The sequence below is a fragment of the Cupressus sempervirens genome, chromosome 8 (genome assembly GCF_028749045.1).
Source record: "Cupressus sempervirens isolate cs-2001-9-10 chromosome 8, ASM2874904v1, whole genome shotgun sequence".
Classification (NCBI taxonomy): Eukaryota; Viridiplantae; Streptophyta; class Pinopsida; order Cupressales; family Cupressaceae; genus Cupressus; species Cupressus sempervirens.
The window spans coordinates 357,532,442-357,555,187 of record NC_143125.1 but is presented as its reverse complement, the minus strand read 5'-3'; the positions used below and the strand labels follow the sequence as shown (position 1 = coordinate 357,555,187).

At 36.3% G+C, this 22,746-nt stretch overlaps 1 protein-coding gene across 2 annotated transcripts in view; it reads right to left on the bottom strand.

Annotated features, from left to right (window-relative positions):
• Positions 1-11,611: 11,611 nt before the first annotated feature.
• The window catches only part of LOC149542812 (uncharacterized), a 55,079-nt gene continuing 43,944 nt past the window's right edge, over positions 11,612-22,746 (bottom strand). Inside the window, exons 2-8 of one of the 2 annotated variants that reach the window (XM_089797701.1) lie at positions 13,290-13,402; positions 13,084-13,133; positions 12,720-12,953; positions 12,482-12,634; positions 12,299-12,394; positions 12,141-12,161; positions 11,612-12,021 (exon numbers count right to left, since the gene is read on the bottom strand). In XM_089797701.1, the coding sequence (XP_089653827.1) occupies positions 11,851-12,021; positions 12,141-12,161; positions 12,299-12,394; positions 12,482-12,634; positions 12,720-12,953; positions 13,084-13,133; positions 13,290-13,402 (838 nt within the window). In that variant the 3' untranslated portion in view covers positions 11,612-11,850. The remainder of the gene's footprint in view (positions 12,022-12,140; positions 12,162-12,298; positions 12,395-12,481; positions 12,635-12,719; positions 12,954-13,083; positions 13,134-13,289; positions 13,403-22,746) is intronic. The other variant, XM_089797702.1, reaches the window with a different exon arrangement.

The window sequence follows — 22,746 nt, the reverse complement described above, 5'->3', positions numbered from 1 at the left end:
GAATGTAGATTCATAATTTATTTGGTTTTGAAAACACGTAGTTTGATTTAATAATAAGGTTCATGTTGTTGTTTCTAAGTTTTCGACTTTAGAAAGATTTATAAATTTTCCCTATAATTGAATCCATTTTCTTTTTTTTTAATCGAACACACAACTACCACTAACTCACAAAATCAACGTCTCTATTAAGATTATAAGACAAAATTAAATAATAATTATTTAATAATAACTAACAAATTATTAATAAAATAATACAAGTTTACTAATAAACCTATTCATTATTTTATAATAAAACAAAATTATTTTTAAAATACCAATTAATACCCCATAACAGCTTAATTAATTAATAATGATATTAATTAAATTAATCTTAATGATTTGAAATTTTAATTAAAATATTGAATGAATTTAATTATTTATTTAATTTAATTTAACATTAAAATAATTTAAAAACATTTATTAATATAAATTATATTTAATTAAGTTTTTTTAAAATAAATATAATTTATAACATTTAATTTTAATAAAGTTAAATTTAAAAAATAAAAATAATAACAATCAACGTGACTAGAGGTTCATTGACCTATGGCTATTTACTGCCACAGTAGACTGTTGTTGCTGTAGCAGCACATGTTGCGTGCAGTGGTGGCTTTCAAAGCCATCGAGGGTTAGAAAATAGGAGGGTGAGGAGGAAAGGTGGGTGGGCAAGTGGTGGCCCTCGCCCACCAATTTATTAATTTTTTTAATTTTTTTAAATAAAACAAAAGCCACCCACCCAAAAACATGAAATCTCGTAATCAATTTTTATTATTATTTAATAATGTAATTACCAGAGTAGTTACTAATTACCATGGTAATTATATTATTTTAGAAAAAAAATCAATAAATTTCACTACAAATCTGATAGGAAAAATACGGATAACCAATCAACTTTTACAACTCAATTCTTGATTTCTTTTCCAAACCCTAATGGTATCAAATTATGGTTCTCTAAAAAAATTTAAAATGAGGGTTTCAAATTAACAATCCATATACAGATGATTTCAAAATCAAGAACAATGAACTCGCCTACAAGGGTTTCAATTTAATTAATTCATTCACAGACGAAATCAAGAACAAAGAAACAATAAATTTCAACACACAAGGGTTTTAACCAAATCTAACATTCTGATACCAGATTTATTCAATCACAAAGAAGACAGGAATTTGAAAAATGGAAAACCATTGTACAAACAAACCACAAGATCCTACTTGGATCTGATGCTAAGATGACAAACGTATAGAGCACGCAAACAAAACCCTTTTTCTCTGAAAGTGTTCCACCAAAACCCGGTCCTCGAGAAATGAACTCTAAATTGTTAATAAAGAGTTTTTTCCCAATTTAGGGCTTTGATTGTGCAATCACGCAAAAAACCCTTTACCTTTATTATTTAATTATATTTTAATATTCATGCACAATGTTTTTGTCATTTCATTAAAATATCTTTATTAAATAATTTTCTTTCTCTCTTTAATTAATTATTGAGACGTTTTTTGATAAAAAAATATTTATTAACTTAAGTAATAATAATATTTAACATTTATTTTGAAAATAGACTTCTAAATATATTATTATTAAATTAAATAAATATTATTACGCCCAAAATTAGATTTTAACTATATCTTTAAATTTAATTCTTTTATTTAATTAATTTCTCAATTAATTAAATATTGAATCTTCCTTATAAAATTTCCATTAAATTAAATCATTAATTATTCTTTTAGTTTGATTTAATTATAACAGAAAATAATCACAGACCCACAAGATTGAAATGAAAACCATAATAAAGTACAAAAAACTAGATCAAACTCCAGAGTTATAATCACGAATTTACGCCACCTGATGAATTTGGAAGGTAAACAACTCAGATTTTTGCCCCTTTTTTTAGGACAAATGGTTTAAGGATAGGATTCAGACTCAAGAGTTATCTCCCCTCTTTTACCATTGAGTTATTGTGATAGGGTATGCTCATCCTAGCAATTCAGGGAAGTTGATACCTGGTACTTGCAATCTACATAAAATCCACGCATGTACATACACATATATTCTAAATTAAACATGCAATGATGGAAAGTGGTGCATCGTGTAAATCTCCACTAGCAGGTGACTATGAATCCCTCCCTCAACCATATCACAAACATCATACATAAAATGAAATATACGGGTACACCATACACATGCAAGTATGGGGTAAGTATCCATAGAAAACACATACAAATAATCCATCTATCATCATGAAATAACTAGAATCATTGTATACAAGCATTGTCATTGAAGAACAATCATGCATACATGAAATAACTAGTACTAAACTAACTCATCATATAATCAACTGAGTATGAAATGACATATAATCAAATCCAATAACTAAGTGCTGATAATCATAAAACATAATCATAAAACTGGCCTAAAAGAATCCAGCAATACAACAGAAAAGTCAACTAGGGTTAGGCATTACATCCACTCCCCCTAGACTTAGGCTTACTCCTGGAAGCCTACAAGAATCTGACACTACAATCTGAAAAGTAAACTAGGGGTAGGCATTACAATATTGTATTATACATTGAAGCCTTCATAATATTTCTTCTCCTGATAGGGTTAATGGTGATGCACCGAAGTAATTCGTGTCTTTCTAAAGTCAAAAGTATTTCCAAGAAATGTTGTATAGGGCACATGATGTCAATTGAATGCACATCCATTTCTTAGATTGAATGTCAATGCCAAAGAATTAATAAAGTCAAGAATTCTTGAGCCTTGCACATTACCCAATCAAATGGCATGCTACTTTTGATTGAGTTTTCTTCAATGGGATTCTCGCATTACAATATGCGCTTGAATTCCATTCGATTTTATTCACAAAGACTTCATACATTTGACCGACAAAGCATAATCATAATAGAAGCAATCAAGGATGTGATTGGGATTGCAATTCTATATAATTTCTACTCGTGACCGATTTGTTCATTGTCTCCATTCGATAGTTAAGAAACTCCTAATATATTAGGTAAGGATTTCATATATTTGTAGTTGGCTTTGATAATATGTTAAGGTAGAGGATCACCGAAAATGTAATAACTATCATTGTTTTGTGTGTTCCAAGTGCAGATTTGAAATTTATATAAATATGAATAGAGGAGATCGTACAAGGCCACCTAGCTAAGGCTAATTAGTAACCTAGGGTTCCTTGTTGAGTTTTGGCTTGTAGTGGCCTTAGCCAAGCCACTAGTGAAATAAAGGAGGTTGGTGAGTCCTAGGGTAGGACTTGGCCATTTGGAAGGTCTAATTGGGTCCTCATTACTACTTGGTTGTCCAAAGTTGCCAGGTGATGTATAAATTATTGTCATCATTGATAAGGATGACAATTGTTCATTTAGAGTGCTAGATTAGGAAACTGAGGGGTGGAATGTCGGTTTCATGTCATAAGTGACATATCCAAGCACTTGGTAAAGTTTCATGGAGTTTTTACCAAGCATGCTCTAACTAGGAAAAAAGTTGTCAAGTTCCATGACAATTTTGCAAAATTGCAAAAGTTGTCATGACAATTTTTATTGCATAAAGTACAATTTCCATCAAAAGGTTGAATAACCACCTCAAAGCGGTTGGAGCAGGTGTAGTGGATCTATATAAGGCCTCCCTCAACTTGTAAGAGGGGTTGGATGGCATTGTGAAGGAATTTGAGTTAATGAGGAAGCATTTTTCTATGTTGCTTTACCACAATACAAGACTTTTTGCTTCTTGTAGGTACTTGATGGATTGAATCTCGTATTGTACCTTGTTCATAAGTTGGTAGATGTTTTATAGTTCTGTGAGTGATTAGATAGGTTGTTGATTCCATTTTCATTCCCTTTTTGTAAATAGTTTGGTTTGTGCACTGTTGTTGGTCTGAACCAGGCAGTTTTTGAAGAGGGGGTCATAACTCACCTTTCCATCGTGACAGTTATACGATCTCTTGGAATGTGTGAGATGACTCCTTGTACTATAGGCATGCAAGTACACGGGCCTTGGAAAGAAAATTTGGCCTCTTTGTAGTGATGCCCTAGGCAAGCCAGGTGAGCATGGTTAGGGATCACAGTGATGGAAACAACATTTAATGGGGTCGAATGCATTGGTAGCTTCAACCAAAGTGGATGGAGAGAAGGTTATGAGGGTGGAGAAGTCGTGTGCCCAAGGAGAAGTCTTGGTGTCAAGTTTCAATGGGGATTTGAACAAACTCGTGTGATTTCCGTCGGCAAATTAGCAAACCCTCAATTTTAGGCTTAAAATCAACATCCCACTATACGGATGGGTTGGGGAAGTGAGACCAGGTGAATCTCAAAGGTCTTCCAAAAGGGCATCTAGATATGAAGTTTGTTTGCCCCCTTGTTAAGCCTTTTTCCAAGTTATATGTCATTTGGAGAGTTTGGAGGCCTAATTCCTTATAGCCCTATTAGGTCTAGTTTTGAGCAATTTATTGAAATCGATAGAAGTTTCTATGAATTTTTGGTGGATGTGCATTGAATTGCCCCAGTGCCCTAGGAACAATCCTCTCTCTCCATTTTGAGTAGCTTGTGTTCATGTGTGGACATTTTGGCATGGATGACTCAGCAAGACAATTAGGGAGTGATGATTGGATGGAGTTGAGTTCTACATTGGTGTGGACAAGTTGAAAAAATGGAGGATTGGGATTGCAATCCCTCCAAGTTATGGTTAGTAAAAGAACCCTAATATGCTAGAGAAGTGACCTAGAAGAGATCCTAGGAGAAGGTAGGGTTAAGGAGCAAGACTTGTCCTTACATCAGAGTGGTATCAGAGCCCCAAAAGATTTTGGATTGTGGATAAATGTTTCATACTACAGAAGAGTCAGTAGGTGAAACTAAAATGGTGACTAATGTGGAGTTAGCCAAAGAGATGGGTGAGCAAAAGGAGAAAAACAAGATCCTTGAACAAGCCCTAGGAGAAATGAAGACAAAGCTAGAAAAGTTTGTTGAAGCAGCCAAGAATAAAGACAAGGAAGGTGAAAGTAGTGACAAAGGGAAGGCAAAGATTGATGAGAAGGACATCATACCTAAACCAGACCCTCCATTGAATGGAGAACCTTTCTTGAAAGCCATCAAGGCACTAGGAGGAAAAGCCCTAGAAGAAATTTCATTGTTTAGTGGAAAGATGGACACTGATACAATGATGGAATGGATTGAGGGAATGGAGAATCACTTTGAGTGTGAAGGTGTCACAGAGGCACAAAAGGTAAAGGTTGCCAAATCAAGACTTAGAGGTTTGGCATTGACCTGATGGAAATACATGCAAGATGAAAGAGTTAGCATGGGTAAAAAGCCTATAGCTAACTGAATGCCATGGTGACCAACGTGAAGGAGCATTATCTACCAAAAGATTATGAGGTCCAATTGCATAGAAAGAGGCAAGATTTGAAGCAAAAAGACTTGGTTGTGGCCTCTTACACACAGGAATTCCAAAACTTATGCTTAAGATCTAAGATTCAAGAAGAGGAACCTGTCAAGGTAGCGAGATACTTGGGTGGACTAAAATGGAGCATCCAAGAAGAACTTAGACTATGGACCCCTACCATTGTTGAGAAGTGTCATCAATTGGCTCTTAAGGTGGAAGAGAAGAATAGGAATAAGGGAGATTCAAACTTCAAAGGTAGAGGAAGAGGAAGAGATCAAAGAGGGCATAGATGTGGATCCCAAGGCTAAGGTAATGATCAGAGGAACCAAGGTGAGTCTAAGCTTGTTGAGCAAGGTAGTGAAACTACTTCAAGGGGAGGTTATACTAGAGGGAGAGGCAACCAAGGACGCTCCAATAGAGGGAGGGTACAAGGAGGAGTAACTCATATTTTGCAAGTACAGAAGTGTTATACTTGTGGTCATTTGGGCTACCCTACCTATAGATGTCCTAGCAAGCCTTCTTCTTCATGTGGTGATAAGAGATTTGCATATTCTCATGAGGACATAATGAGTTCTAAGGTATTTGAGGTGGACCATATTGAGTCAGAGAGAGGAGAGAACTTAATGTTCAAGAGAGTGTTGATTAGACAACCAGTCAAGGAAGAACTTAAGCATAGAAGGGCCTTGTTCAGAATTAGGTGCAAGGTTTTCAGCAAGGTATATAAGGTTATTGTGGATTCAGGCTCCACAAATAACATCATATTAGAGGAAGCAATCGATAAGCTCAAGTCGGTAAAGGTACCTCATGTTAACCCTTACAAGGTGACTGAACAATGGACAAAGTGTGTTGGTGAATGAACAAACTTGGGTTGAATTTTCAATTGCAGGCTATAAAGACAAATTGCTTTGTGATATATTGCTTATGGATGCAGGTCATCTACTATTGGGCAAACCTTGGAAATATGATAGAGGTTCTATCTATGATGGGAAGGAAAATTTCGTTTCTTTCAAGAAAGATGGGAGGACTTTCAGAATTCAATCCTTATTGGAAGAAGATGAATCACAGTCCAAGACTCCTGTTGTGTTGTTGAGTAGTGGAAAAGAGTTTATTAATGCCCTTAAGCATGAAGACAATGAAGGGTATGTTATTCTTCTTAAGCCTAAGGAAGAAGAAAAGACTAAATAAGAGCCCTTACCAACTAAGATCCAAGAGATGCTTGTGAAGTATAGGGATATTGTCAGTGATGGGACACCTGCAACTTTACCTCTTAGGAGAGTGATAAGTCATCAAATTGATAATGTATTGTCTACAGGAGTGGCATGATTTGCTCTTGTGGGGAGCATGGTGCAGGAGAACCTAGGTAAGGTAACTTAGTAACCTAGGGTTCCTTGTTGAGTTTTGGCTTGTAGTGGCCTTAGCCAAGCCACTAGTGAAATAAAGGAGGTTGGTGAGTCCTAGGGTAGGCCTTAGCCATTTGGGAGGTCTAATTGGGTCCTCATTACTACTTGGTTGTCCAAAGTTGCCAGGGGATGTATAAATTGTTGTCATCATTACTAAGGATGACAATTGTGCATTTAGAGGGCTAGATTAGGCAACTGAGGGGTGGAATGTTGGTTTCTTGTCATAAGTGACATATCCAAGCACTTGGTAGAGTTTCATAGGGTGCTGACCAAGCTTGGTCTAACTAGGACAAAAGTTGTCAAGTTGCATGACAATTTTGCAAAATTGCAAAAGTTGTCATGACAACTTTTATTGCATAAAGTGCAATTTCAATCAGAAGGTTGAATAACTACCTCAAAGCAGTTGGAGGAGGTGCAATGGATCTATATAAGGCCTCCCTCGACCTATAAGAGGGGTTGGATGGCATTGTGAAGGAATTTGGGTTAATTAAGTAAGCTTTTTTTTTTTGTTGTTTTACCATAGTACAAGACTTTTTACTTCTTATGGGTACTTGATGGATTGAATCACATATTGTACCTTGTTCATAAGTTGGTAGATGTTGTTTTCTAGTTTTGTGAGTGATTAGACAGGTTGTTGATCCCATTTTCATTACCTTTTTGTAAAGAGTTTGGTTTGTGCATTGTTGTTGGTCTAAACCAGGCAGTTTTTGAAGATGGGGTCATAACTCACCTTTCCATCGTGGCAGTTGTACGGTTTTTTTTTTTGTTGTTTTACCATAGTACAAGACTTTTTACTTCTTATGGGTACTTGATGGATTGAATCACATATTGTACCTTGTTCATAAGTTGGTAGATGTTGTTTTCTAGTTTTGTGAGTGATTAGACAGGTTGTTGATCCCATTTTCATTACCTTTTTGTAAAGAGTTTGGTTTGTGCATTGTTGTTGGTCTAAACCAGGCAGTTTTTGAAGATGGGGTCATAACTCACCTTTCCACCGTGGCAGTTGTACGGTCTCTTAGAATGTGTGAGGTGACTGTACTATAGGCATGCAAGTGTGTGGGTCCAAGCAAGCAAATTTGGCCTCTTTGTAGTGATGCCCTAGGCAAGCCAAGTGAGCATGGTTAGGGATTACAGTGATGGAAACAGCATTTAATGGGGTTGAATGCATTGGTAGCTTCAACCAAAGTGGATGGAGAGAAGGTTATCACAATGGAAAAGTCTTGTGCCCAAGAAGTCTTGGTGTCAAGTTTCAATGGGGATTTGAGCAAATCCTTGTGATTTATGTCAGCAAATTAGCAAACCCTCAATTTTAGGCTTAAAATCAGCATCCCACTATACGGACGGATTGGGGAAGTGCGACTAGGTGAATCTCAAAGGTCTTCCAAAAGGGCATCCGGATATGAAGTTTGTCGACCCCCTTGTTAAGCCTTTTTCCAAGTTATATGTCATTTGGTGAGTTTGGAGGCCTAATTCCTTGTAGCCATATTAGGCCTAATTTGGAGCAATTTCTTGAAATCGATAGAGGATTCTATGATTTTTTTATGGATGTGTATTGGAATGGCCCCAATGCCCTAGGAACAATCCTCTCTCTCTCCATTTTGGGTAGCTTGTGTTCATGTGTGGACATTTTGGCGCGGATGAGTCAACATAACAATTAGGGAGTGTTGATTGGATGGAGTTGAGTTCTGCATTGGTGTGGACAAGTTGAAAGAAGGGAGGATTGGGATTGCAATCCCTCCAATTTAGGGTTAGTAAAAGAACCCTAATAGGCTAGAGAAGTGGCCTAGAAGAGATCCTGGGAGAAGGTAGGGTTAAGGAGCAAGACTTGTCCTTACATCAAGAGACATGTCTCTACAGTAATTGTTGTCACAAAAGCTTACACCCTTGCCTAAAGTCTTGACCTAAAGGCAACCTTGTGAAACATGGAAACAATCTCCAAGTTGTGGGACAACAATGAGATTGAGTCTACGGAGAAGGTCGGTTTCCTTACCAGCAGGATGCACCTATCTAGTCTTTGAGAGGAAAAGGGAGAAGGAATGCATGAAAGCAAACTACCTAATCTAACCTAAGAGGAGGTGATACACCAAATAGTATGTTCAACCTTATCTTTGCCAAAGGACGCACAGTTCATCAATATAACCTCAAAATATACAGATTCAATCCTTGCTTAGCTCAACAACTAAATGCAGATCAGGAACCACAAGAATGCTATAAGGAAGAAGCTTCACTCTATATCACTCAAGGGGCCAAACAGATACAATCGTGCAGTTGAAGAATGAAGACAATACATTAACACAAGGCAAGAAGGTATTGCATAGTACATTAATGGAAGAAAGAGATACAACAGATAATTATATCGATTTAGAGGCAAAGGAAATTACAAGAGCAGAGCATAGAATACAATGCTATAGAATCAGAGAAAAGATCAACCCTTTGAAAGGGTACAAAACTTGTTTTTATAGTTCAAGCATAACTGAGAAACTTCTACTGGAAGTCAGGAAATCAACCACTATTATCAAGTTGCAGAGAGACATTAATGTTGAGACAGAAGGATTTGATCAAGTGTGTGCCCATATGCAAAAATCTGATTCCCATGCACATATTCAAACTTGGAAGGGACAGAAACGGCGGCCATAACTGAAGATTGGGTAGATGGATAACTTACAGCTATATGAAGGTAAAAAAATTCATTAACCAAGCCTAGAGAAAGCAGAAAAAGTAGTTGCAGATGATCAAAAGATTGATCTAGTCATTTAAGAGTTGTTGGTTTCATTCCGAACGCTGCCAAATTAGATAAATCAAGTCAAAGATATTCAACCGTCAACCTGTACCTTCCTTGCAATTTCATTGGTCAGAGACCCTTTTATTTTCCAACTCGAACAAGTAGAAACCTTTTTTATAATATGGTCAACTCAAGAACCTACAATCTTACAATCGTTGATGAAGTCAAACCTCTCGGAGCATCTCCAGTCGAAAACTTGATTCCTACGATCTTACGATCATCAGCATATCTCAAGGTCGAAGGCACCTTTAATCTTCTTTATGATCTTATGATCGTCAATTTATCTTAGCATCGGGCCCTCCTTTTACCCTTCTTTACAATCCTTCGATAGCAACATTGCCTTATAATCCTACGATATCACGACCACATGAAAACCTTTGCCTTATAGCTTTGGAAGCCCACCAATTTGCCTTGAGATCTTACGATCTGCCTTGTTGTCTAGTTGTGGGACCCTCTATCTTTCCTTGCGATGTTACGACACAATTACTTGACCTTACAATCTTACAGTTGCAGTCTATCATAACATTGGCAGCTGCAACAATAACCCATACGATCCTATGATCGCGGTTAGCTTAACCCTTGTCGTGACTTCGGTGGCTTAACATTTTACCCTTGTGATCTTACGACCAAATGGCTCATCGTAAGATCAAAACACCTTTCTGTCTGTCGTGGCCTCTTAGGTTTGACCATCCTTCTTTATGATCCTACCAATCATTGATTGCTTCCTTTTAAAACTTAACCGAGATTGCTAACTGTTTACCCTCCACCCAGGCCTGCAAGGACGTGTTCGTAAGGCACTTGCCTGTATTGCTTAAAAACCTTGCATCTTGGAATTGCAAGAAAGCATCCATCGTAGATCTTGTTTCATCTAACGGCCCAGAAACATGCAACCATCTTACCGCTAATGTCAGTACCTCAGCCAACCAAAAGCCTTCTGTACGCCAACTCAACCTGACAGCCCTCTGCTTGTAGCCAATAATGAGAATTGGACCCACTGATCCACGTGGCAACAAGGCACTTGTCCGCATTGTCTAAAGACCCTGCACCTTCAAAATGCGCAAAAGCGTCGACCGTAGATCATCTTTGATCTGACAGTGAACAAGATCTGCAATCAAGAAATTGGCCCACAATGCAAAGAGAAAATCAAGAATCGTTAGTTGTACCTTGTCTGACAACTCTTCTAGTTGCAAGCTACGTGGCACATTGTCGCTTCCCCGCATTGTTTAAAAACCTTGCATCTTGAAAATGCGGGAAAGCGTTGACTGTTGATCCATCTAAGATCGGATGACTGAGAAAGACATGGGCCCGTCGAGGTCTTTAAAATATGCGATCACTTGGAAACTTAGGAAATAAACATAACCTAAGGTTTTTTTAAATGTATTTTGTGTGCCCTAATATTTGAATATTCAAATATATGAACATTAGGGTACGCTTAGGCATTTGAATTTCATTTTTGGCGAGAGGGCATTTTGGCGAACAGTAATTTATAAGTTAATAACCAATTAGGCAATGTTAACAATAATAAAAGCATATATATATATATTTTTTATTTTTATTTTTTTTTTAAATATTTTTTGGGTCTAATTGATGGTTAACTAATAACCATAAAAGGGCTATCTCTAGGTCAATTCAATCCGATTGAATCTACAAAATTAACAATTTATAATCTCTATTCAATATTCTTTCACCAAGAATAAAATTTACTTGCTCATTGTGTTACTGATTATTTCAATGAACCTCTTTATAGAAAACCTACCTCAAATTATGTCTTTAAAATAAATGGTGCAAGTATATAGAGTAATTTGTACATAAGGTGCTCTTAAAGAATCAATACAAATTGAAATATTGGTTAAAGAGTTTCATCTTAGTAAGGTTCTTTAACGAAGGTCAAGCTTGGCGTGCCTAACAAATATATGGTAAAGCTAATAGAGTCTTACCAAATACTCCACTCCTATTTCCAGAAGAAGAAAAGTGAGAAAACAAAATTATATCTGCTCAATATAACTATGTTTCAAAAAAATTGGATTTGAAAATTAATGTCCTCTACAATTAAGCATGTCTTTTCGATAAAAGTGTACTTATTCATAATTCACAAGTAGCAATTCTTGCAAAAGCTGTGATCGAAGAACCATTGAAAGATGAATTGATGATTTAAAAAAGAATATTGTTAAGGAAAGCTGTTCTCTTAACAGCTGTGTTTTGTTATTTCAGCATTGAAAAGAGAACAAAAGAAAAGAATGGGATTATTATAGCATGGGTACGGAACCTGTTACGGTTCTGTGTCTTGGGTCTGTAAGAATAGACCGAACACTCACAAAACCAGTTTCCTGCATTGCCTTCTCCAAGTCCAATAGGTAGTATTCATCTAAATGGGGCTCCGTGCTTTTCATTAGAGTAAAAAGCACAGGTGATAGATTCTGCAGAATAATAAAGTGTCACAAATAATACATATTTATAAAAGCTTTGACCATTATGATACAGGATTATGGTATCTGGGGCAAATCATACAACTGTAGAACAAAAAAGATGTTCTTACCTGTATGACCTTGGATTTGGGCTGTGGATCAAATAAGCACAACAAATACAAAGGCATAAAAGGCAGTCAGATACTCTCAGTCTCACATAAACAAACAAACACAAAAGTTATAATGAATTATGGAGTTCGAAAATAAAGAAGCTAACAAAGTTACCGACCGAGTTGTCTACGAGGGCCACAGTGCCTCCAGGCCTAAGAAGTCGGTAAGCTTCCTTAAGCAAACCTCTAATTGCATATTGGGGGCACTCATGGATCTTCAATATCAGCAATCAGAAGAGTCATGTAAATCACTAGAGAGAGTAAACGGATTCAAAACCTTCACATTGTTTAAAATAACTCACCACAAAGGCAAGAGAAATGATGTCAAACATCGAAGAAGGCAGACCAGTTTCTTCACCATTTGCATGAAGCCACTTGATGGGATTAGCTATTGAAGGCCTTAATTTTTCCTTGTATTCAGCAACCGCGAGGAAGTATGGAGAAAGATCAAGTCCCTATCAAATAAAGATGAAACACATAAACATATTTCTGCTGCCCATGACATTTAAACTTAAAATCGGGTGCCATAGTGATACTCACTGTAACATTAGCACAGGGATATTTGTCTGCTAGAAATCTTGTACTGACTCCACATGAACAGCCGATATCAAGAATTTCAGATACAGCAAGGCCACCTGAGTTTTGATTATGATGATCTTCAATTGTCTGAAGCCAGTTTCCTCGCACAACTTTAGTTGCCTCCTCTAGAGATACAGCAGAAGGCATTGCGCGCCTACATATAGACATGGTTGCCGCTTCTACCTCTGCAGCTGCCTGCTATCACAGGATGCCTGCATAATGTGATTAAATTGTCACTGTTGACAAATATTCATATCTAAAGTACATTGCATTTCTTAAATTTTTATATTTGAAAGATATTAACTTAAACCTTGGGCTACATTACCTCCCAAGATAAGTTGCCTTGCTTGTATGCGTGGAATGGCTTCAGATAATCTAAATAAAAAGATATGTTGAACAAAGCAACTAGGTGAGACAATCCACTTGGCTATATGTTCTGAAAAAAGTAAAGAAAAATTTTCTACCATGCTGGCCATCTGGAAATCTTAGTGACCAGAATAATCCAAATGTATATCATTGTGTAAATCTTACATTCTGGGTATATGACAGATGGATTCTCAATGGCATCCTTCTCCTTGTAACATTCTGAGGCTAGAATCTCCTTTGCCATCTCTCTCCATGCTATCCCATTTTTCTCAGCTGTACTGCAATGATTCATTCTATCAATTTAAAATCTAAATTACCATCCAAGTGAATACCAACTAAAGCTCAATTATCATCGTTGTTTCATATCAAATTTGGAGCTCCTCGGGACATTTTTAGTTGTTTCATGTACATATCAAATTTTATAAGCAATTTCAACCTCCTGTTGGGACTCTAAATTTTGGCAATACTTAAGAGCCCCGTATAGAGAAAAATCATATTTTCAGCCCTTGGAATCCTATGCCAAATGAGAAAAAACTCTGTGTCATCATGTTTGTCACCAATAGATAAATGTGTTCACTCATTTTGAACTTCCTACAATTAGTTCTGAAGTATATACCATATGTCGAAATCTCAAGAGTACACATGTTTACCTCATTTGCAAATAAAAATAATCCTAAATGACCCAATATTTCTGTACATATGAATTCTTATGGCTACCTATTTGTTCCTACATATTCTATGTGCTAAAAAGTGCTTATTTCGGACTCGTGTGATTTCATTTGCTAATCTTTCTAAAGAGCCCAGGGAAAGGTCCTGCAAGATTAGCTTTTTTAAATCTCAATCAGAGGAAAAATCATAACATTTGCAAATCCCAGTCAGCACAGCTTGAAATAGAAGACACACGCAACTTGAAGTAGAAGACACACACAATGCGAGTCTTGGACGATCTATCCATGATGGCTTTGCCATGAAATTCTCCAAACGTTCCTCTTGTTTTTTGTGCATGTGAAAAGCTCAGATTCTTCACTTCAACCATCGCAGCCAACTGTAAAATCAAGCCATTATAACCAGATATTTGTTGGGAGACCAGAATGCCCGTCTGTTGTATGCCGCCCATATGTCATAGAGATTTTGTCCAAAGAGGCAGTAACAAAAAACATAAATACAAAGCTATTGTTGAAGGAACCAATGATGATGCGAATAGCTATAGCGATGTATATAAACAACAGTGTCATGATTTGCATCAGGTGTTGCCTACAGGTCAGGGAATAAGTAACATGCAGCAGTGGTAAGGTTATACAGCTATTTAAACAATAATATAATTATCGATGGTAACAATTGAGAAGTGACGGAATAGAAGCCCTTTGTGCATCGAATATAGTTGTATAAAGAAAATGTTCGAACCAAACTATCTATACAAAATAAGGATGCCGTCAGGATTTTCTTACGCATACAAACATACACTAGAAAGAAGCAAATACAATGAGGTCTCAGTGCTAAATATAAACAAACAAGAGCGTGTGACGTCTGAAGATCAACCGCTGGCAAAGAAACATCATCATATTCTGTGGACTGAAATATTGTATCGTGCCTGAACAGTGATGTTGAACATTAACACCACGACACATAGAGTAGCGTGAGGAGGACAGGAAAATCTCCACCGGAGGTTTGATATCTGCCAGAGAGCAATTTGAAAGGAGTCTCTGAATAAAAATATGCACATAAACCTTCTACTACAGGCAGGCATAATAAAGCCCGATAATGACAATATAGAAGGAAGGCATCCGAATCCAATACACGGAATATCAAATATCATTTACGGCACTGAATATGTGGGTGCATATGCAGTAGATATTTATGCGGGAAAACTGAAGCAACTCACATCAAGCTAACATCAGGAGTAATGTCTCACGAGAAATGTACTGCACATCATCTAGGCGCGCGAACTGAAGAGATAAAATGATAAAGAAAACAAATGCAATCACCACGTCTATGTGCGACTTCATAGACAATGGTGATGATGGAAGGTATGAACTGAGACAGAGACTTGCGTTGAATGCAGCTTCTGAGCGACCGATAATGTAAATATAAAGCCGACGGTTTTTTTTTTTTTTTTAATTATCACCAAAACTTACGACTAAAAGGAAACCATAGGGTTATGATCAAAAATGATAAATTATGTTTTAAAGAAGACATGTGTCTTGTTAATTCAAAAGACATGATTCTTAAAGAGATACAAGATATATAAATAAAGAGTTCATTTTGAAGAAAGTGTATGAAGACCTATTCAAGCATCCGTATTTTCAAGAGGGAGTGTAATATATTTATTAGTTCCTCCCTTTAACTAACCAATCAATTCAATTCAATTTGTTTTCATTCAATTCAATTTTTCAATTTAACTAACCAATCAATTCATAGGCTCTAAAAGATTAAAAGGAATTTATGTTTATATCTTTTTCTAATTTTTTATTATTTATAAATCACATTAATGCATTCATTACAACTTTATTTTTTCCACATTTGTGACAAGTAGATTAACTTTTTTAAAAACAATCATTTTTATCTTCCACCTCACAAATGAATGTCTAATCAAATATTAATTATCCCTATCTATTTTTCCTTACCAAGTTCAAATATAGATATTTTAATCAAATATAAAGATAAATATTTTTTATTTTTTATTTTAAATATAGATATTTTTAATCAAATATAGAGTTAAATATTTTATATTTCCTATTTTAAATACATTTATTATTTAAGATAGTTTATGAAGAAGAAGTCACGAATTTATAGAGTTAAATATTTTTTAAGTTGTATAATTTAGATATTTTAATCAAATATAGAGTTAAATTTTTTTTTTTTTTTTTTTTAAATTCATTTATTATTAGTTTTACATTTATGTTTATTTTTGTAATTTGTAAAATGTTATTTCTTTAAGTTTACACTATATTTTACTAGCCATCTTACCAAATTCAAATATAGAGTTAAATATTTTTTATTTCTTATTTTATATATGTCTCCTATTAAGTTTACATTGATGTTTATTTTTGACAATTATAAAATGTTATTTTTTTAAAGTTTAGACTATGTTTTACTAGCTACTATTTTACAATTTTGCTCCAAAAAAAATTATACCATTAATACTACCCCTCAAACTTATTACATAATTTGGTACTTTGATTTAAGTAATCAACAATTATTATTTTTAATTAAATATTTCAACTTATAATTGAATTGGTAGAAATGAGTAGTTCATTCATATAATATGGTTTTTATTTTTATTTATATATTTCTTAAAATAATAAAATTATTAATATTTTTCAAATTCTCTTCAACTCTTTATTATTCTACCTTTACTTGTCTTTATAATAACATATCATTCTCTCTTTTAGCTCTTCAAGTTTTTGCTAAAAATTGTTACTAATTTAATTTCTCCTTCATGCAAATACTACTTCAGTCAACCATAAAAACATGAAGGCAGGAACTTTGGCGCATGTGCCCCTTGTTTTGTATAGAGGGATAAGGTCCTTTGATATGACTTTTGTAAAATAATTTATTTATTATATTTCAATAAATAAATAAAAGTTCTATTTTTTTTTTGCTTATGTTGGAGACATGGAGAATTAAACCATAATCGATTTGTACCTTATAATTTTATTTTTTAATTCTGTATACAATTTTAATCTCAGATAAAGTGGACATGGTCATTTAGCATTTCAAATTCAATCATCATAGATATAGTGAAATATATAATTGTTTTCGTTTGTCTCCCTACCAGAGGAGTTAAAATTCAATCTGGACTAATTTAAGATTGCATAATATTTGGTCCATTGCATCTTGATTATTAAATCGTTGACAATGTAAGTGCATAAGAACTTTATAAAGTTGTACGTGAAAATTCATTGGAGTTGACTCTATTGCCTAGATGAGCAATCTATATATTCCTTCCTACAAGCATCAAATTCATTTTTGACAAACATTATACAAAACATCCAAGTATTCTAAAGTACTTAGCATTCAGTTTCATTTTAATCAAGTTCCAGGACCTTGCCAGCCAGAGAACTTCGAAGCTTAATTTCACTATAGAAAAACTTTGAACCAAGTGATCAAGTTCGAGGGGAAGGTTTACCCACTTGGGTGTAGCGGAGCCCCAAGTGCAAGGGAATTGAGATGATTCTCGTTCGTTGGCTAGAACCGATTGCAGAATCCTATCGAAAAAGTGATAAGCTCTTGGATTTCCAATCTATGGTTTTGGGAACCAACACCTCCAATGAAAGTGTGAAGAATTAAGTGTGTTGTGTATTACGAAAGTAATTGGTAAAATACTTGCTTGTTATTAACAAAGGCCAAAAGCTCAATTTATACAAAAGAATGAGACAATGTTTTCTTAGGAAACGATCGTAAAGAATAGAAAAATTCTATTTTAGAAAAAGCAAAAAACGAAAGAAAACTAAAGCTTATTAGATGTTTACAATAGATAACCATTAACTAATAATAGACTACTTATCTATTATTCTAATACCCTTCCTTAATGGTTAATCTATCTAACACACCAAGTTGTCCTCTGAATTTGACAAACTTATTAGGACCAAGAGGCTTGGTGAGAATGTTTGCAATCTGATATGTGGTAGAAACATACTGCAAATCTATAGTCTCGTCTTCAACCAGCTTTCGTATGTAATGACAGTGAACATCCACATGCTTGATTCATTAATAGAAGATTGGATTTCGTGCTAACTTAATAACGCCTTCGTTATCAACAAACAGAGTAGTCGGTCCTACTAGTGAAATCTGCATGTCCTCAAGCATCCGACGAAGCCAAATAGCTTCACATCCTGCCTTAACAATCCCTTTGTATTCTGCCTCTATAGAAGAGAAAGAAATTGTTTGTTGCTTCTTACTGGTCCATGTGACTGCACCAAATCCCAAATTGAACACATATCCAGATGTTGACTTTTTATCATCAATAAAGCCTACCCAATCTGAATTTGTGAACCCACTGAGTTTAGGGTTAGAACTTTGCGAGTACAGAAGTCCATAATCTGAAGTGTCCTTCACATAACGAAGCACCCGCTTTGCTGCCATCCAATGATCAGCCTTAGGAGCTGCCATAAATTGTGAAATATAGCTAACTGTGAAGTTGATAACAGGCCTAGTAGCAGAGAGGTAGATGAGGCTGCCTACTAGTTGTATGTATGTAGTATCATCAACGGAGGGAGACTTAGACTTTGCTGATAACTTGAGACCTTTCTCCATAGGTGTAGATGCAGGTTTGCAATCCTGCATCTGGAATTTGTCTAACAAGGCCCTGGCATATTTGGACTGAGAGATGAATATACCAGAAGACTGTTGCCAAACTTCAACACCTAGGCAATAATGCATGAACCCAAGGTCAATCATATCAAAAGACTGGCATAAATTTTGTTTGCTAGTGATGATCAAATCATCCACATAAATAACTAGAAGGATGATGTCATTGTCAGTAGTCTTGATGTACATATTTGAGTCTAAAGAACTCCTCTTGAAGCCTTGATCACTGAAATACTTATCAATCTTGATGTACCATGCCCAAGGGGCCTGCTTCAAGCCATAGAGAGCTTTTACCAATTCGAGAACCTGATGGTCTTTACCAACAACCTTGAAACCAAGAGGTTGTGTCATGTAGACCTCTTCATGGAGATCACCATTCAGGGAAGCACTCTTGACGTCCATCTGATGAACCTTATAGCCAAACTGTGTTGCCATGGCTAAGACTAATCTGATGATGCTCATCTTTGCAGTAGGACCAAAGGTCTCCTCATAATCAATGCCTTGACGCTGAGAAAAGCCCTTCACCACTAAACGAGCTTTGTACTTATCCAAAGTACCATTCGATTTGTATTTGATTTTGTAGACCCATTTGCAACCAATGGGTTTCTTCCCTAGTGGAAGGTCAGAAAGGACCCAGGTGTTGTTCTTCAACAGGCTCTGGTGTTCAGATGTCATGGTCTGTTCCCACTCTAGAATTCCTTTAGCCTCGAAACATATTTGAGGTTCAAACACACTGTGAATGTTGGCCATAAGAGCAAAGTTAACAGAATCTGTAGTTTTGCTCTTTTTTCGAGTAGTTCTCCCATCAATGAGCTCATCATCACGAAGATCAACAAGTGTCCTAGCTCACCACTTAGGCCGAATAGGACAATGACCAACATTAGTACTAGGAGATGCTTGATTAGCAAGATCCTCGTCAGAAGAATCAGGACTAAACTCAAGTGAAGCATCTACAAAGCGAGGTGATCCTGCAGGAGAAGTTGGAGATGTCTGTACAGGTATCACTGGTATAATTGGAGCTGCAGGAGCTACTGGAGCCCTTCCATTAGGTGGACCTAATGGAAGCCAAACTCCCAAATCATGAGCCATCATAGGCTGGTCTGTTGGATCAGGAACAGGCTCGCTACTCATCAAAGACTACATCACGACTGTAGATGAAACAAGATGTCTCAACATCAATCAGGTAGTAGGCTTTGTGAAGACTATTATATCCAGTAAGCATCAATTTCTAACTCTTGGCATCCAACTTGGTGCGTGAAGCATCAAGGATCCAAACAAAAGCAAGGGAACCAAAAACCTTGAGGTGACTAATTCTGGGCTTGCGACCTGACCATACCTCTTCTAGAGTTTTACCTTTGATCGTCACTGTGGGTGACCGGTTCAACAAATAAACTATAGTGTTAACTGCTTTTGCCCAAAACTGCTTTGGAACATGTCTGTGTTCGAGCATGGAACAAGCCATCTCAATGATTGTCCTATTCTGATGTTATACTACATTGTTTTGTTGTGGCGTGTGGGGTGTGGTTAACTAGCGTTTGATGTCATGTGTATCCAAGAAGCTGGAGTAAGCATTAGAACAAAATCTCTCCCCCCCCCCTTGTCTGATCTAAGAGAAATAATAGATTTCCCAGACTCTTTTTCAACTAAGGGTTTAAACTTTTGAAATATAGGAAATGCATCTGATTTCTTTTTAAGGAAATGCACCCACATTTTTCTACTGAAATCATCAACAACAGAAGGAGTGGCCATAGCGCCGCAAATATCGACATGAACAAGCTGATGTCCCTGAGAAGCTCACCAAGAATCACCACTGGTGAAAGGTGTGCGATGTTGCTTCCAAGTCAGGCATGCGTCATAAACTCCAAGCTATTGAGTCTGAATCTCTGGTAATCCAAGAACAGGCTCATCTCGAGCAAGCTATGAGAGATGATGCACATCTAAGTGCCCATATCACTGATGCCAAAGTGTGCTGACAGAAGATCATCGAGTAGCCATAGCTAAGTCCTAAGAATCACCAGGATCAGTAAGTATGAAAAGACCATAATCCTCAAGACCCACTGCAACAGTAGACTTAGTCGCTCGATCAGTGATGGTGCACTGATGTGAACTGAAGGTGACTGCCAAGTGTGGAGAATGTCGCAGCAACTGACTCACTAAAAGTAGATTTAGTTCCATCCCTGGAACGTAGTACACATCAAGGAATATGAGATTCCTCCCAACAGACTGAATCTAAATGTTGCCTTTACCGACAACCGTGTACTCTTCTTTGCCACCAAAAATAACAAAGTTTGAATAAGGCTAGTAGTCAGTAAACCAGTCTCTGCGGTGAGTGAAATGACACGCACCTAAATCAATGTACCAGGCATGAAGGCATAAAAGGCAAATTTTGCCTACTCAGTGTGCTCTGCACTGTTCGCTTTCGACTGTAAACCTAATTGCTTACACTGTGCAGCTAAGCGCTTCCGACATTCAACCTTCATGTGTCTAAACTTGTGGCAGTAGTTGCATTGAATGTTTTTCTTTCTAGAACCATTTGGTGCTAAAGGAGAAGACTTCTGCTGAGATGGCTATTGAAACTTGCCCTTATCCTTCTGAAAGGATTTTGCAACAAAGGCTTGCTCTATGGAGGTGGAATTGGAGCTGCTACCAAACTATTGTTTCCACTGATCTTGTTGAAGCAGCATTGTGTAGAGATCAATGAACTTCAAATCAACACCAGAAGATGTGATGTTGAGAGTCTCGATAAAATGCTCATAGGATTCTGGTAAACTCCGAAGAGTGATAACCACAATATCCTCTTCCTCCATCTTGCGACTGATGGCAAGTAACTAATTAAGGATTTCCTAAATCTGATTCAGATATTCCTGAAGCAAGGTGTGCTCATCCATGACAATAGAAAATAGAGTGTTTTTCAGCAAGAAGGCTCTACTTTTGTCAGAAGTCTCATGAAGAACTTTGAGATGTGTCCAGATCTTGGCTATTGTCTTGCCGGATGGAATCTAAGAAAGCCGATCATCAGCCACGGATAATTTGAGAAGCATCATTGTCTCTCGATTATTCAGATCTCATGTATCGTGGTCAGGACCCGGAGAAATTGGACGCTTTGTAACAAGAGAACAAGTTGATCGATGTTCCGATATTCAAAAATTGTGACGATCTATTGCTTCCAGGTGCCATAATTTTGACCATTGAATTTGGAGTTATGCTTCAGCAGAATATTTGTCAAAGATGCCATGGCACATTTTTCAATGAAAAACTATGAAAATCTTTTAAGGCACTTTCTTCAAGGCAAAAATACGGAAAACCCAGAAGAATCAGAGAGTGACCTAGAAGAGAGCTCGAAAAACCTAGAAGGAATATGTTGGTTTCTATCCCCTGGATCAAAAATTGAGGCACAAAAAACGAGGCACCTAGAAAAAATTGACGACAACCCAGTTGAGCTCTCAAAAAACCCACCAAGAATTTGAAAACAAAAAAAAATTGACCCCAAAAATTAGGGTTTTGAGCAAATAAAACCAGTCAGCAGCCATGGAGGTCGAAATGGCAAAAATCATCAATTTTTCTTTTAAAAAATGGTCAATTTAGTAGTGGCAGGTTGCAAGCAGGTATTTGTTGTGATTAAAAAACACAGAGTCGTCTGAAAACAACTGTGTTTGACCTCAAAAAATGCGGATTTGGCAGGAGCAGAGCCGTTTGAAAACATCAACCAAGAACTTCCACAATTTTTGAAGGGAAAAAATTCCAAGGAAAAGAACGTCCACGATTTTTCAAGGGATCAAATGCGAGCTCCTCACAGATGGGTTGCAGAGGAAAACAACCACGAAATGCAAACGTTTTGCTGACTTTTGTTCAATACATGATTTGCAAAAGTAGACGCAAAAGGAAATCGCGATTTTGCAAGTGAAAACGCAAAAAATAACTTCCTGCGATTTGCAGACCTTGCAAGTGAAAACTCCAAAAAATCTTCCCGCAATTTGCAGACCTTAGTTCGAGTTTTTGTGAAAGATCATAAATAATTTCAAAAAATCTTAACAAATAATTTCAATAGAAATTATAAACTTTTCAAAAAAATTTGAAGCATTGGCTCTGATACCATATTATGGAAGTAATTGGTAAAATACTTGCTTGTTATTAACAAAGACCAAAAGGTCGATTTACACAAAAGAATGAGACAATGTTTCCTTAGGAAACGATTGTAAAGAATAGAAACATTATATTCTAGAGAACGCAAAAAACGAAAGCAAACTAAAGCTTATTAGATATTTACAGTAGATCACCATTAACTAATAATAGACGACTTATCTATTATTGT